The sequence below is a fragment of the Haliaeetus albicilla genome, chromosome 19 (assembly GCF_947461875.1).
Source record: "Haliaeetus albicilla chromosome 19, bHalAlb1.1, whole genome shotgun sequence".
Lineage (NCBI taxonomy): Eukaryota > Metazoa > Chordata > Aves > Accipitriformes > Accipitridae > Haliaeetus > Haliaeetus albicilla.
Genome location: NC_091501.1, coordinates 9356105 through 9374052, shown reverse-complemented (window position 1 = coordinate 9374052; position 17948 = coordinate 9356105). Strand labels below are relative to the sequence as shown.

Sequence of the window (17948 nt, the reverse complement as noted above, 5' to 3'; positions counted from 1 at the left end):
AGGCCCTTATACAGTGGTATCAGAGCCCTCACCATGCAGAGAAGGGATTTAACTCAATTGATACAGATTTATGGCGGGGCAGATACAGTCGGGGGTGCGAGGAGGTTGAAAAGTGCCAAAGTACATTAGTCCTGCTGTGTGCTCCAGGACACCTAACGCAGTAGATGTTATTCCACTGTCCTTCTGTCATTACCATGGCTGCATCTGATCCTGTCCCCAGCTCCCCGCTTAAGATCTGCCCTCCCACATCTCCCAACCCTTCAGAAAAGGGGACCAGAAAAGAGATGCCCAACTCTAATACGGCTGCTGAAAGCCAGATCCCAGCACCACTCACCCAGAGGCCTGCTCCACTACCAGATCAGGCATTCCTGGTGGCGTCCCCACCTGCTGTGACATTACCAGCTCTGGGTCCAAAATAAAAATCTCGTCCTGCGAAATTTCCGTCACAAAGTGCAAATGTTCCTGTTGAAGTGATACAAGGAACAAATAATGAACCTGCAACATCACTGGTCTCTCAGAGCACCCAGTTGGCTATAGCAAAGCTGGGTGCACGTCAGGGTCTCTGAAGAGCATTCATGCGACTCTGGGTATTTATTTAAGCGCATACAGATACACACACACTAAAACCAATGCTGCTGAAGTCACCAATAAATACTTCACAGATTTCAAGTAAAACAAGATTCCCAACCAGCAAGGTTCACACTCACAGCAACACTTAAAAGGCTGCTACTCAATGACTCTATGTCATTCAGCTGAAAACTGGAGGCCTACCCAAACGCTGAGGTTTGCCTTTCGAAATGAGGACCAACACTTAAGGTCTTGCCCTCTGATAATGGCTGACAGAAATTTTCATTGTTTGGGGATACTGTCCCAGACATCTATTGCTTTTACATTCTGGTTTCACATCTCCGTTACCAAAGCTCTCTTTCTCAGTCCCTCTTTTTTGTTATTGTCACTGAAGGCTCATTGTCCTTCAAAAACCACCGAGCGTGAGCAGGCCTGTCTACACAGGCAAATGGGCAGGAGACTTCCCACCATTTGTGCACTGGGACCGTCACACAGTATTGATCTTTTCCCACAGAAACACAGGGAAAAGGAGTAGGAGGGAAAGATGACCACTTGTACAGAGTCAAGCATTAAAGAAATACAGAATAAGCCAAACAGGGTCACATTGCCCAGTTTAACCTGTAGCAGCATCTTCTTCACCCTTGCTTTCCAAATGTTAAAGTATGACTTGATCAAAGCATTTATATGACTGTGTGCAAAGAATTCCCATGGTGACTACACACAGACCCTGAATCTGGGACCTCTGAACTAAAGCCACAGCTCCTTCTGCTTGAACTAAACCACCAGCTGCTTTTGCTAGGAAACAGTCATATGTTCATGTGATCCAGAAACAGCTTACACAGTTCTCAGGAGGACTAGATACAAATGACCACTGTGTGAAATCAACAGTTTGCACTTAATGCTGAGCCACTAATTGGCCTGTTCCGGCTACAAACCAGAAACACCAAAAGCTCTGTAAAATTTTCAAAGTGTCTTTTAGAAAATATATTCAGATTGTCAAATCTATACCACAGGTTTGAGTCCAATGGAGCTACACGCTGTTTTGGGGTCCCTTGGGAATATTTTGATACAGCTCTGTTTATAATTCTCAACTTGTAACATCACCTTAATTTCCATAGCTATTCCATGTCACACACATGGGATCAAGACTTCTGGAGACTAAAAGCACCAGTAAAGATATAAACTCAAATACTCTGCTGACACATAGATGCCCTTAGTAAGACTTGATAAGGATGACAGATGTAGAAAATTCTGATCTGTACATCAGATTGGTAGTAAACAGAAGGGCAGATGGTCAGCAGATAAAAAAGTTCAGTGAAAAGATAAGAATTACATCAACTAAAAAAATGGCACAGAATTTTTTCCTCTACTTTTCATGAGACATCAGTAGCATTTTTACAGGAGGAACAGCAGATAATTCATTTTAAGCTGCATTTGACATAGATTTGAAAATAAAAAAAAAATCTATAGAAACAGTAACCGAATAAAGATTTACCTGAGATCTGTCAATGCGGTAAAAACGATCAGCAGAAGTTGCTGCAAGACAGAGAAACAACAGAGCTGCAGTGAAGACAATGGTCTGAGCAGAACTGCATGGACAAGATGGGCCAAGCTAACATCACCACCACATAAGATAACCTTTGTGTCAGTGAAGTCACAGTGGTTTCACAAGAACATAATCCGATTCAGTCATTATGTCCATATTCCTATCCCATTAAATGGTGAATTTAAAGGTGAGGCTTAACAAAATTCACTGAAATTATTAACTTGAAATAAATATTTTTAAAAACATATAAAATGGATTTCATGCTTATAATAAGAATTGATTACATTAAAATACATGACAGAAAAAGCTGCATTGTTCCGATGAGTGTATAGCAAGCATATAATGAAATTGATGGGTCTAATAGGATTAATTCAAATTCTGAATCTAAAGAACAATAACATGCTTGGAAGCTCTTTGTAAATCAAATGCATGGCCACAGCTATTCACCCTGAATTACCAATACACTCAAGAAAAATTTATGCTACTCGTGGAAAACACATGAAAATAGGGGAGATTAAGTAATAAAGCACCTAACATGGAATCTGGTCACTGCTAAATAATTTATATTACAAAACTCAGAAGTATTTTATCACCTACAACGTACTTCATCACATGTGATTTTTTTGTTTCTGCTTTGCATTTAGTTTGGCCAGTGAAAACAGATTCGTTCATTCTAGAGTTTGGACACAAGAACGGAGTGATGTAAGCATAGTAGGTTTTGGCACTGCAAGGGAATATCAAATCCCTAAAGGTAAAAACTGAATGCATCTACACACCCAGCTTTCCCCCAAACCCAAAGAGATTCTCAATATGTTTTTATCAATTTCCCTCATGAGAGACAAGGAAGAGTGATTAGAAATTGCCAAGGAGAAATTGGTTTTGTTTAGAACAATAAAAATTTCAGTCTCCCCATGCTGAAACTTTTGCAAAAGCAGATGCCATCCATTTTAACTGCTAATTCCAGTGCTCTGGAGCCTGATGTAAAGCCCAGATAAGCCATCTGCTTTGACAAAGTCTGGGTCAAATACAAGTGCAGGTCTCCAGGGAGTTACATGAAGTGCACTCTTACAGGGAAAGGAAGGTACATTTCCATCACCTAAACACTATAGCACTTAAAGAGATAGAGTGAAGAACGCAGCCTTTCCAGCAGCGGCATGTTGCCACAACCAGCTGAGTCCAGGCACTGCCATGCAGTAAGTGCTGCTCATCACAGCAGAGACACTAGTAAACCAAACCTCTAAGCAGCCTTAGAAGAACATGCCTCCTTGGGGTGACAATGCTACAACAGATGTTTTGATTGCTAGATGAAGGGTTTGTTTCATTTTTCAGAAGGGAAGGGGGGCATGCAGCTCCTTTTTTGCCTGCTCAGTGTAACAAGAAGGAGCAGTTACCCCTCCACGGTAATACTCTCAGATGCATTATCTTTTACATGCGCACCAGAAGCAAGCTGCACGCTAGGCACAAGAGAAGGGAGGTGCACTTACCGTCTAGGAAGCACCATCTAGGAGATAGCCTCTGAACAGAAAGTACTCTGGGGAAAGAGCTTTCCTGGTCCTGGATAGGGCAAGGAAATGACATTAAAAGTAACAGATTTTTTTCTCTTAAAATAACTATTTTCTAGTATCTACTTTTTTCATTTTGCTCTACTGACATTGCACAATGTGCAAAACCTACATAGCCCAAACCCACTGGATTTGCTCCTCACTGACATCAGACCTTGACTGTAATATAGAAGAGAGTAAACTGACATGATTACCTTCAGCCACAGCCTTGGCTGTCCCCTTCCCTTCAGCCCAGCAGTATCAAAAAGCTCTGCATCAAAACCAGCTTTCTCAGCTGTCTACAGACCCCCTTATTTGTGGGGACACAAGAATAGAGAAATGTGAAAGAGGTCAAAAAGATACGCATCAATATTGGGCAACAGCCGTGAACTCTAATTACTATTTTTGTTTCTTGTGTGCCTGTCACCTTGCTTTATTCTAGCTCAGTATTTTTACACTCTTTCCCACCTGTACTGATCTGCCACTCAAAGCAATTGCCCACTTTGCCTGTCCCTGGCGTGACCCAAATGCACATCAGGGGGAAAAACGTTTTTCTCTACACCCAGAGTACAGAGAGCGCAGACCTGGGGACCACCATCGGCCAAGCAAACAGACATCCTATATCAACACCCTCCTGTTCTGGCTAAAAAGACAGGCTCCTTGGGAACTGATGGATGTTATTTCAGGAACAGGCCTTCTTCCCGACCTGTATGCTCCAAGGAGTCAAACAGGCTGTCCCCTTGATTTTTCAGCTCTCACTGAGCTGGAGAGGCAAAAGGGATCTCAGAAAGCAGAGGGTGGTCATGGCCCTACTCCATGCTGCCAGCAGATGGCCAGCCAACTTCCTAGTCACTGGGACACAGTTTAAACACAAATAGATTTGCACAGGACAAAACACAACAGCATGGATCTCGGGCACCCACCCAAAATTTGTATAGAGCCAGATTCTATCCTTATTTACATCTTAAGCAGTAAAATCAGCACATCTGCAATGATGTAAATTCAGGCACATACTAGCTCAAGATTAAACTTTACTCCTCCTTCAGACAGCAGACTACAGAGTGGTATACCAAAAGCACAAGGCAAGAAAAGAAAAACTAGAAGCAATGGGGTGGAAAGGTACCTTTGAGAAAAGTATTACTCTGCATAGAAAACATAGAATGTGAGTAATGTATATGTACATATATTCATAACATGGACATAGACTGGTAAAAACAGACCAGGATATAATGATATCTCATTGGGACTTCTCAGAATATCACACAGAAGCCCAGCACCTTTCCTGACAGCAGGATGCAGGACCAACAATTTTCGTATTGGGAATTGTCCAGTCATATCAGGTCAGGAGTTGTTTGAAGGTCCAACACCAGAAAGTAAAGGCTGGCTGAAAGAGCGAGTTCCAAAAAGAGATTCCAAACAATCATGGGGTTTCAGCCAGAAGGAACAACAGGGCTATGAACGCTTAATCTCTAGCGTAACACAGGAATCCACCACTCCAGCCTGAGCTACAGCAGACCTTTTAGAAAGGCACCCAGCCTGAGACACTCCCAAGTGACACAAACCCCACCATTCCCTCAGGCAGGTGGCACCACGTGCATGGTTTGAAGGAGGAAAGCAAGGCTGCTTTATATACAAGAAGAGGGAAAGTGCAGAAACACCAACACAGAGTTAAAATGAAAGTTTATGGTGTATCAAACATGCCCAAAACATCTGCAACATTCATACAGCTTCTCAAAGGTTTGCAGTTTCCTATATATTTTCCTCTGCTTTTGCTGCCTAGTGTTTACATCATTAAGAAAACCTAGAAGTAATAGAAATTTCTCAGCAATTTACCTTACTGTTTTGCAAATCTGACTTATTTCTAAAATATTTATCTCAGTAACCATGTGTAAGAAAAAGTTAAGAAAAAATAAGAGTTTCATCAGTTCAATTCCCCAGACTGTCCAGACATGTGTCAGTAAGACCATGGGGAAGAAGCAGTTTGCTTTCTTCAACCTTGGGAAAGTCTCAAAGAATGCTGAAGGAAGTTGTCATTTCAGTCTGACTGGGTAAACCAATTTCCAAACTGATTACAGAGCAAACAATGTTCTCATATGTTAAGAGTCAGTCATTGCTCTTCAACTTACATAAAGATATCTGACACTTTTTCAGCCACCTGAGAAAAAATGAGGTCATGCTGATGTTGTACAGATACACACAAGTTCTTAGCTTCCCCAGCTTCCTCGTCAGCAGGGTACCTGCGTGCACTATGTGTTGTTTTCAAGCAGCTCTGATGATGATTAGCGTTTTGCACTTTGATGGACCCTCACTTCTCAGCCAGGTGAATGCATATCAGCAGCTGGCACGATGCTGCTACAAAATGTTATTAATTTCATTTGGTATCATAACAGTGTTTGTAAGATTCATCTTATTAGCTTATTGTGTTTCCTTACTGGTTATCCAGGACAGAAAAGCAAAGACAGCTCCAGACAATTCATCTGTTGTTTCCTCAGTGCCCTGGAGTTTGGCTACAGTCCTGGCAACAGATCTTGTCTGAAATGTTACTTCAGCAACATACAAACTTTGCTTGACTACAGAAAAAATATATATACACATACATCTTCTGATGCATGATGCCTGCATCTATAGCCATCCTGACAAAAATACAACAGCCTCAATTCTCTCCCATATATAGACTGAAAGATCTTACTTGATCCCATAAACCTTGCTCTCATGTACAGTGTTTTGTCTCCAACCTCTGTGCATTACAGGAGAGATGAAAACAATGACAGCATAACTTTCCATATAGTGAACTATTTCTGCACATGGGGACGAAAGGACATATCTCAGTGGTTTAAGCATCAGGTTTAAAATACACTTATACCTTTCTCTAATATGGGCTTATGGAGTTGTGGGATATTTAGGTTTTCTTGTATCATAACTGAGGTGTATGCAGGACAGTCAAGGGTTTTCTGAAATCCACTAGGTTTGCTAATGTCTATGTATCTGCATGCACAAAGCTTTATGTATCTTAATATTTACGCCACTATTTGTGGAAAATTGAGGACTGGGATACAAAGAACAAAAGGAAGAAAACATCCAAAGATAACGGTGCATACTAAAAAGGTAGATGATACAAAGAGAAATAAGTAAAAATTCATAGACCTAGCAGAGTACATAATGCTGGGTAAATGAAGATAGGGATAATGCTGGTAAATGTAAATTCAAGTCACAAATTGTATATTGTGATATGATCCTTCCAAGACTTCATTACAGTTCAACTGCAGAACTAGCTTGGGAAGTCTCAGGCCCATGAGAACGGTATTTTATGAGCATTAAACTTATTAGAGAAACAAAACAGAATGAAAAACAGCTCCAGCATAATTTTTCTCATTTGCACCTGGGCTTGCTGATGTTTCTGCTGACTCCCCATGTTTTGAGCTGCACAGGAATCATGCAAGAGAACTGCATTTATGAGACCTAAAAGTACCCATGACACCTTATTAGTGAGGTAGGAAGACAGTTCCATCAACTCAAGCGCCTTATTCATGCCCTTTATACCCTGCTGCTTCTCCTTTCTGTAATATGTAGAGGGATACCAACAAACATGGAACAAACCTCAAATTAACCTAACAAGACAGTTTGTAGAAATGACCCACTGAGAATAAACCACTGTTTGAAGACTCCAGGATAAACAAGTACTGAAGACAAACACAGAGGGGGGTACATTCAAAATGTAGCATCATAAAAAATTGATAGTACGTTAGGGATTTCACACTGATGTGCACTAGAGAAGATGGCTAGGCAATTAATTTATATACTGCTATAACTGCAGAGGTTAAAGCCAAGGATGGACTGATTTCTGGCATTTCATACTCTGTTTTGGCCCTCCCCATACACGCAGATTTAGTTCTTCATTTTACCTCAGGCAGTTTCCTATGCATGGAGCAGTCAGCTCCAGGTTAATTTATAATGAGTGGAACAGAATAATACATGCTGTTTTATTAGCCAATTCACTAGACACTAATGCTGCTGTAAAACTCAGTTCCGGGGCAATGATTGATACAAATGTCAAAAATATGAGGTTAAAATTGGACAGGGAAATGCAGAAACAAACCATGAACTGGTATGAAGATGGCAACTCCAGGAAAACATGCCAAATTGCATTTTCTCATAGTGTCTTTCTGCATTCAGCACATTTACAGGCATTTTTGCCGAACTGGAATTCTGTATCACCCAGGTAATCATTAAGCCCCAAGAAATTATCTGCAATTTCACCACAATGGGTTCCAGTCAGCTGGATCTCTGTATGCTTTCTCAGTGAACTCGTTCCTGCTGATCCCAACAAGAATTGCATTGTTAAATCTAGGAAAAGGCTATCAACACTGTGCGAACTTGTCTTTTGATCCTAGGTGCTGTGTCAGCTAACCATGGTTTGTGTCAAGTCTCTGCGCTAATGTCAGATCAGCTCAGGAGTCAGTAGAGTTAGTCTGAGTTAGTTTGCTCACAATTTAAGCACCGTGCAATGTTTTACTGGGAGAAATATGCATTCTTGAATAATACTTCCAACTGTAGAGGCAAGTTCGGTATTGCATTAATTGTAGAATAAAGTTGTAAAATGCACAGAGAGACCAATTTTAAAAACTAGCCACCTAAAACTAGAACCTGCAAAAGACACATTTGTGCCCAAGATGGATTAAAAAACTACTCTGAAGATTATGTTAAACTAAAGGTAGATAGATGACTATGGTACACAGAACTATTAAAAGGTCAGACCTGCTAGCACACCTTTTTTCTCAGTGATAGACTTTATTACTACAGCTATGCAATATAATATGTTATTGTTCAGTGAGACAGAGAAACAATTTTACTTTTGTCATTTGTCCTACAGGGCACATTCTCTCATTCACTTCAATATGCAAGGCACTGCTATTGCAATACCACTCGCATCATCTTGCTGTGCTAATTTTAAAGACGATTCCATAAGGTTTGCAAGGAAAAGGATTGTCTGAGGGAAAGCAGAACAAACCTCCAACATTTCAGGGTAAACTATAAACAGAAATTCATCTAACATATAGGTATCCAACAAAAAGAAAACCTGGGTTCAAATGCAAAGAGTGCAGTCCATGTTGTTAAGCCTCTTTTTGTTCTGATACTAAAAGGAAAGCTTATCTTACCTGGTAATGAACTCTCTGTGTAGTAGAAGTTACCGACTGTAGGTCCTAGCAGGAGGATGAAAGACACAGACATGATGAAAAAAAATTAAAGCAACAAGAGTGGTTTGCAGTTCTACTATCTGAAGTGGTTTGGCAAACAGATAATTTTGCAAGGATTTCTCACTGGTTTTAAGCATATGAAACAAACACTACAGAATAGCTATGGAAAGCTCACTTAAAGTTTAGATTTGCATGCATTTGGTCAAAAAATGGTTTTAAAAATATAGAAATTATGTTAATGGATCTTTACCATATCACAGACCTATTTGTTCCATGAAAACTATCTAACTTTAGAGTATCAGCAAAAAAAATGAAAGAAAAGATGCTAAAATCTATAAATGTGTTTTGCAAATATTTCTGAATAATTAATGCACTAAAGAAAACCACTGGCAGTTCTCCCTTTTTTAAGATAACCTCATGTCAGGGGGGTCATATCAGAATGACCCTGATATTTAGTAGGGTTCAGGAATCTGATTTATTTTAACAGAGATTTTGTCATATAGATTTAGCTCATGACATAGCCTACCAAAAAGCCTGGCCTACAGACAGCTCCCCAGTTGGCATGCAAATTGGCAGAGCGCAGAAAACCTTGGCACCTTCACTCCCGGCCAATGGGTCTGAGCCAAATCAAGCACACAAAAAAAGTAGTACAAACCCTGCAAAAGGTCAGAGAAACACAGTTCCTCCACAACCACTCTGGGTAGTTCAACCAGAACTTCTGGGTGTGCTTCCTCCGGGGCTGTACAACTACTTGCCACCCAATACTGGCCATTAAGTTGCCTGAGCTCAGTATGAGATCACATTTTTAATCCGCTGAGAACATCGTCACAATTATTTCAATGGAATTTTCCATCACCGGATACTTCAAATATGCATGATCTTAAAATATGGGTTTATGTCTGATAATACTAGCCACACCTCAGGTCTGAATGTTCCGAAATGAAGGTTCATAGCTCCTACGTAAATTGGACCATCTATTTAGAAACCTTCATAATGTCCTCACACTTGGAAATGTTGTTGAAAGAGATCAGTGAAAGATTAAAAACAGTCAGAGACCGTATGTTAATGAATATCCATTAGTTTTATCACTAAAGGCATGCACACTTAAAATTATTCAGATTATGAGGCATTTAGAGTCTCCATTTTCCAGACTGTATTGTAGAATGAACTCTCCTGAGGCAAGGTGTTCAAGACAATAATAGCAACGTTATTATTAGCTCATAAGCATACATTTCTGTGTATTTGGAAATATCTAGTTGATATTTTTAGTTTTTATTGGTATCTCAGATTACTCCATGACAGTATTAGAGAATAACATTTGCCTAATTAGACCCACTCAAATACCATGATGTTTATCCTTACATAACACAATTTCTAATCAATAATTTATGTAATATCAGCAAGGTATGTGGAGAGTCCTGGTTTTCCATTCCAAATCAAGGAGAAGTAAACACAGCCATCCACGTCAATTCTGTTATCGTTTAAAAGGTTTTCATTTCCTCTTTAGAAAATATTTTTCAGTGGTACTCCTGCTTTTATTATCATATCATAACTCTAAAGTTTTGTTTTCAGTGGTAGGCAAATTGCAATACTCCTAACATATAGTTGTTGCATCTGGTAGACGTCTGCACTCAGAACCAAAAGAAACATAATATAGATTAATAAATGATACCCGAATTCACAAAAAACTGACCTCTTGTAGACGGTCAATGTACATACGACAGGTCTCCAAGTCACAATCTCCTCGTACAACTATAATTCCTAGGGGAATGGCTGGAAAATCAAAACCAAAGAAAAACCTTGTTAACTGAAGCCTCTTGAACTCTAAAAGATTTGCAATATGCTTCAGTTTTTGTGTTTTTTAATGTCCTTGCAAAAGCTTTCTACTATCTAAATCTTAACAGTAATTTAAAAGCAGGAACATATTATTCATGGTTAGTTTCACCCACTTATAATTATCAAAAGTTTCAGTTTTCAACCATCTTTCATACCAAAGAAGCTAGAACAGATTCAGTTAAACTGTGGACTTCATTGTCTGATGTCAAGATCAGTTATTAACTGCAAAGAAAGGAACATACCCCAGAACAAAAGTTTAGTGGGGTGCTCTTATGCATTGAAATAAAAGAGTGATATTTCATTTTCAAAACACTAAAAAGTCTACAAAAATGATTTAAAGTAATGAAAGTCACAGCCTGATTTCAGAGAAAACTGTCCAGCACCATGTTATTCTGATGTAAGGCTGCTTTCAAATCAAACCAGACATTATTCCATCTACACACAAAATTGACATAACATCTCCATATTTTCTCACAGAGAAAAAAAGAACTTGTGAAAATACAGCAAGTAATTCCCCTCAGCTGAGGGCAGCATTTTCAATAACAGGGGATTTAGGTTTCCACAGCCATTCTGTTCTTGCAGCTAAAGAAAACCCAACACAAACCCACAAAAAGAACAAAAGAGAAAAAAGTATATGCGAGTCCACAAGGAAGGTACCAAGAGAGCTACCTAGTGAGACCTCATTAAATAAAAAGAAAACAAGTGAAAACTCTTGAGTACCTGGTTTTCTAAAACTGAATCACTGAATTAAGTTCTTTTTTTCTCCCTGGAGGATCTTTAATCAAACAATGGCCCCAAAAAGTAGGGGAGCAGCAGGAAAGAGATTTAAATCCTCATCTGAAGTATTCCAGAAGGAGAGGAGAATATCAACTCATAAACAATTTTGGTAACTGGATAACAAGAAACAACGTAAAGTCACTGACAGTTCTGAGATAAACAGAAAAAACAACTGTGCTGCAGCCCCTCCTGTATTCAAAGGAAGTTGATTAAAAGGGAGAGATATTTATCCACCAAGAAGCTCTTCATTCTGATAAGAGAACGAGACAGCACTAAAAGATAATGGGGGACATGGCTCATATTTTTGTGGCCCACCAAGGCTAGAAGCAGAAAGAGAAGCTCAGTGGTTTCAGGGAGGAGAGTAGGGGAGCACCTACAGCAGTCAAGGTCACTAGGGGCCTCAGAGGCCAGCGCAGGGCTCTGGGGACACATCAACAATACTGCCAGCATCGTGTTTGGAAAGCAATTGGGACAGCAGAACAGCTAGCAACCTGGGAAAACCAGAAGCAGGGTCAAAAAAGCTGGAGGGAGAAACAAGAACATAAAGGAGGGATAGGCAGGAAGGCTAGGGAAGAAGGGAAGAGCTTGCACTTCTCCTGAAGCAACACCGACATCCAACCGTGATGCCAACCCACCTGCACATTTCAGAAGGGCCAGGAGGGAACCGTGCTCATTGCGATCTCCCAGATTTTTTCATTAAAGAACAGAGACTGAGAGACAAGTGAGCGGAAGGAGGGTCAATCACAAGGTTTGCTTTACGCGCTCCAATGCTCTGGGTTACAGACTGATTCTCTTTGCTTAGTGTTTATTATTGCTTAACCTGCTCTGACAGGAGACCCTTAAGCTCTTTGTAGAGAGTACTTAATGGCTATCTAGTTTCAATTCAGCAGATCCCTCTGCAGCCCTTACTGAAAGAAGCGTTTGTTAAATTCATTTATAGCACTGAAAAGTGGATTGTAGCAGACACGACTACACCTCCAATAGCTACAAAGCACTAGGGAGCTACACCACTGGCTCATAAACTGTCACCACAGATTTTGTCTCTCTTCTATTGAATTCCTTCCTTCATGGAGGAGTATGTGCACTTAATGGGGATGTGAGTTTTGACCTGCTGAAACAATGCAGCTAACACAGAAACTAAATCCTTAACTATCACCATTCCTGACAACCCAAAGGAGAAGGACTTTACGAACATTTGGAATTCTAAAGAAATCCACCAAAATGTCTGAAAAGAAAACACTAATATGCAATAGATAGCTTAGCGGTGACATTTATGGGCCTTATCTAATGACTGAAGAAGAAAGTCATGATTCGCAGATTTAATTAAATTATGTCCCATCTATTCTTAGTGGTCATAGAATGACTCTGGAATTCTGGGCTGGGTGACTTTGTCATTAAAAAGAAATGGGCAGCTTTTGCTGCCTGGAAAATCTGGATTAACATTACTTATGGCTTTTCGGGCCAATGGCTAGCTAAGGGATAAGGTGCGTGAGATGAGTCTCGAGTTTTTCCATTCCACATGGTTCATGCTCATTTGAAAAAAATCTTTTAAGTCATTACTGGATAATACTACAGTATATGCTAAAATGTTGCTTGCCAAAGGTTTTTTTGTTTAGGATTTTTTGTGGGTTTTTTTGTTTTGGGGTTTTTTTGGTTGTTTGGGTTTTTGCAAGATGCATGTTGCTTTCAGCAAGGAAAATGTTCCCAGCTCTCATTTTTATCATAAACCACAGTAAGTATGCACAATGCAGCCAAGATTTTCAAAGTGCTTCACAATAGCTGCTGTTTGAAAACAAAAGCAAATCTTTAATGACTGGTAATGAGATTGAAACTATGGGATTGTTTCTCATTCTAAATACAGGGCAATGCTGTGCAATAGAAGCAAAATAAATTAAGTTATGATAAATCAGTTGAAGGCATGAAGTTAACATGCATGGCATTCAATCATCGTGGACACTTTCATCCAGGAGTAAAGGAGCTTCTATTTTTTCTGAATAGCCCTGTGGGGATGAGGATGTGGACAGCACAGAACAGTGCTGTGGGACACAGTGATTACTAGATATGCCAGGTGAGAGACGGGATGACAAAGTCTTATATTAAGAGCACAGGCACTGCAGAGCAACTTTCCCATATGCCCGCATACTGTCCCCTCCTGTGAATACATGGATATATCCACACATGGGAATATGCCAAAAATAAGGGATAGTCTCAGATCATGAGCCAAGCCACAGCACTGAAGTGCCAGACATTTTTTCTCCCAAGGCGCCTGCTCTTCTGGCCACTTGCATCCAGCTCCCGGTTTCTTTGTGTTCCCTGAAAGATGAAAAAGACTTTGTCCAGGGAGCTGTGGATACAGACTTCAACACTGCAGTAACGAGTAGCAGTGCAAGAACCCTAGGAGATGAGACAGGCAGACAGTTGCTTCACATTCTGAACAAGTACTGCAGAAAGCTTTTTGTTCCTAGCAACTCTAACCAAAATAGAGTATCGGCAGAAGGAGGGTTGGGTAGATGCAGCAGTATGGCTAGCATGATGCTCTAATTAGCTGCAAGATTAGTCGTGATTTCTTAAGTCCTCATGAAATTAGCTACAGAATTTATAAACAGCAAATAACTCCTCCACCTATTAACTGCCTGTTATGCTGAATACCTAAAGCTAGTGAACTCTTTAATAGTATTGAGGATACAAATAGAAGAAGCCTGAATATACTGCATATGGGACCATGAAGAAAAAATAAAATTCAATTAACTTCCCCATTTATCGTTATGAAAGGATTCAATCTGTGATCTAAACGCCATGATTAACCCACTCAAATCCCAAACAAAACAGCCTCAAGACAGATCATTAAGGTAGATGTGAATGCCAGGAAAACTCATTCTGAGTCTGACATACCTCAGGGGACTGGGGAGATTAGACATTGGTCTGTAAATGTTTAATGTAGCAAATAAAGGATCTTCACTACTGAAGATATTATAAGAATGTCATTTTCCTGAGAGGTTTCCACTGATATTAGGAACATGAAGGACCAAGTAAATTCTTGGGAGAGAATTCTAAAATATTCAGACACTTATATTAGGAGGTTTGGCTTTCCTAGTATGGTTTTAATACAACTGAGTTTGTGCAAAAGGATTTTCTTACCACACAAATCTAAGCCATGTATCTCTTCAGATCCCTTGGTTTATTAAACTGACAAAAACTAAGCCTCCTTAGGTTTGTTGATTGCTAGTTTTCTTAGCACTAGTGATCCACTTTTAAAATCCTCACATCAGGAGGCAAAACACAGTGGAGGTTATCAGACTAAACTAGACCACATTTGAGAAGGTGGTCATCCCCAATAGGCTCTCAGCGACTTCTCCAATACCTTGCCACAAAAAGGAAGAAGCCATCCAAGTCAAATGAAGACAGAACTTGTCCCAAACACCACACAAAAGGGAACAATTATAGAAAGAAATCTATGAAGAGCTGGGAATTGAAACTTGCAGGGAATGGATATTGGGACTAAGAGCTGAAAGAAGAGGTCTGGCTGAACAATGAATAATGATTTAGGATTAAGAAAAAGAACAGGAACCTGAGCTGTGAGATCTGCAGAAACAGACTAAGACAGGCAGGAAGGATGAGTGTGGGATGAGATACTGCCATCACTGCAGTCCTCTATGATTCCTCCTTAATCTTAGTGGTATTGAGCAAACTAAGATTCTTCTCCACGGCTAGGGCATATGAAAAACCAAGTTAAGGGCAGTAAGAACTGGCATATTCTATTAAAAAAAAAAACCACAACTGTGCAGTTGCTGCTGATGGTGAGCCATTTCACCGCTCCATCTTCATGGTGCAAATCTACAATGGTGTTGGCAGGAAGGACTAATAAGGGTTGAAGACCACTTGGTCACTAACAAGTTTATGGTTGGTTGGTTTGTTGTTGATTTTTATTTTTTTTTTAATATAATTGCTTTCTGCATATACCTCCATTGTCAGGAATTTCTTAGTAACATTGGAAAGGAGAAAACAGGGTGTCATAAACAAAGATTTTGCTATTTTAAAAATAACTCAATTGTTCCCCTACAATGCTGCTTTGGATCACACTTTCCTGCAATAACAGGAAATCAGAGAGAGTGCACAGAAGATATGCAGGCAAGAGAGACAGAACTAAGTTCTGTCCATATAGAAACATCAGTCCAACTCACTTTTTGAGTACGATAGTCTTGGTTATGGTCAGGGTACAACTATCACATCGGGCAGAAGGTGGTGAAACTGGTGACTAGGGTGACAAGTGCTTGGGGCACATACAGGGAGACGTTAAAGACGACAACTACATTTACAGCGAAGAACATTACAACATAACTAGAATGCCAACATATATCCCTTTCTTAAAAGGGTGCATGGAAGCATTCACCCCTCCTCACTGAAGGATCAATAAGCATCCTTTACCATCATCAATCATCCCACAGACAATACTGAGACGTTGACAGAAGAAAGAACAAAGGAGAACAGAAGGAGCACAGGGAGGGAAAAAAGGGACAATTCAGACACAGCGTCTTGGTTAAATGTCAGTTGCAGTGACAAAAGTAGATAGCAATAGAAGGAGAATGGGCTAAGAACAGTTGTGCCCTTCGGAGGACAAAATGACATTCTTTAATTGCTCGGGAGACTTTCAAAATGAGGTGTCTACCTCCAGCAGAGTGAAGATTAATCTTCATGGAACAGTTTGTATGACGAGCTGTTATATGTCGGGAAGTGCAATTTTAGGTGAAGTAGTTGATAGAATCAAATCAGTATTTCGAGTGAACAAGGGGAGTGAAATGTATTTACTGTGAGTTTAAATGATCCAGATTATTACACTGATGTCAGAGCTATCAAAACTCTATTATGGAAATATGTAACAGGCAAAACCCATAATAGCTTCTTTGCTCTTTTTCCTTCAGGGATAACTCATTAACTGGCTTCCTTTTCCTGTTCAGATTGCAGTGGGATTCTGGTTTGGTTTCCCAATTATTTAGGGAGGTAAAAATGCTTTTAATCCTTGTGGGCAGGGAATGGATATTAAGTATAGTATTTTGGAATTAAGTTGTAGGTATTCTGCCAAAGCCTGGACAGATATGTAAACTGAGCCTCTTGCAAGCATCTAGTGAGACATCCATGTACCTGAGAGCTACAGTCGCATTGAAAGAAGCTAACCCCACTTACAGTAACAGTCCTTGTAGATACAAGACCCGATACAAGTGCTCTTGTATTTTGCTAATGCACAGGTATTATCTGCATTTAATTTTTTAATTCAGACTGCCAAAAATTCACTTATTCACCTGCCATGGAAATTTATTTATTTCCACTCCTTTTGCCCCCCCATCACTTTCTTTGGTAAAGAAATGAGAATCGCTTCTCCCCTCAGCACTTCCCTCCTCTCCCTTTCGCCAAGTAACTTTTAGTGGCAAAGCTCCATGAAACGATTTGCTGATGAGGACGTAGACAGCACACTTATTTCATATAAGTATTCAGCATATGACAGAGCCAGGCAGGCAAAAATCCATAGATCTGCCACCAGAAAACCATTTAAAATTTATCCCATTAGCTTTGTCAGAAATGCAATTAAAATGGGTATCTACTTTTCTTAAAAGGAATATTTACATTATTTTCCAGCCTTCCTCATAAAAACTTAAGTTATGTAGTCCTCTAGTGTAACCATGCAGCTTGATGACTGGCTATGCCTCAGAAATTACTTACTGCGTCTTGCAGTAAGTCACAGGAAAGCTTGGACGTTAGGTCTATGCTCAGTGAACCACAGAGATTTTCCATTTTTTACTTCATGAAATTCAAGGAGCTGGCTAGAAGATTTAAAACAGTTTGGTTTCTGACTGTTTTGGGAGCACTTCTCTTCCCATACCTAATTTTCTTCAGTCGTAATTAGCATCACCCAGAAATCCTCAAATCAGGATCAGCCTCCTGAAAACTAAAGGCTGGACAATTTTTATATGAGACGCTTAAGTTATATGCCTATAGAAGTAGGTTGATGACCAGTGTATGCTGTAAGTTATATGTCTTTACACAGGACATTCCTAATATCTGCAAAGGTTACGGTGAGGTATCTTTCCCAATTTATTTTAGGTTGATGGGGTTATTATTTGCTTTCTCACATTTTAATATAAAAAAAGTAATGCACAAGCATTACTGAGACAGCTAAAGGAGGACAGATAGGAAAAACAACTTCATGAAAAATGTCTGGGAAGAATACTCCAGTCCAGCTATGTTATATTATCAAGCTGGCCATGCAGTAACTTGAAAGAGAGACAAAAGGGTCTTGATACAAATGACCCGCCAATGCCCAAAAGCAATCATTTTAACTCTTGATGGACAAACATCTACTTTTTGAATGAAAACCTCTTAAGCACACATCCAGCAAGTGATCAAATGCGTGTGAAATCTAAACCCAAATCTCAGAGATGCTAGATAATTCTCTGGCATTTTTTATATTGTTATTATTATGGGGGTTTGCAG

The 17948-nt window shown here is 39.8% G+C and overlaps 1 protein-coding gene across 9 annotated transcripts in view; it reads right to left on the bottom strand.

The window, feature by feature from the left end:
• DGKI (diacylglycerol kinase iota) overlaps positions 1-17948 on the bottom strand; it is a 220161-nt gene that overhangs the window by 49788 nt on the left and 152425 nt on the right. For all 9 annotated transcript variants that reach the window (XM_069807567.1, XM_069807559.1, XM_069807561.1 and 6 more), the window contains 5 exons: positions 10543-10622; positions 8811-8855; positions 3598-3667; positions 2063-2103; positions 335-462 (listed from right to left, as the gene is read on the bottom strand). In XM_069807567.1, coding sequence (XP_069663668.1) covers positions 335-462; positions 2063-2103; positions 3598-3667; positions 8811-8855; positions 10543-10622 — 364 coding nt within the window. The remainder of the gene's footprint in view (positions 1-334; positions 463-2062; positions 2104-3597; positions 3668-8810; positions 8856-10542; positions 10623-17948) is intronic.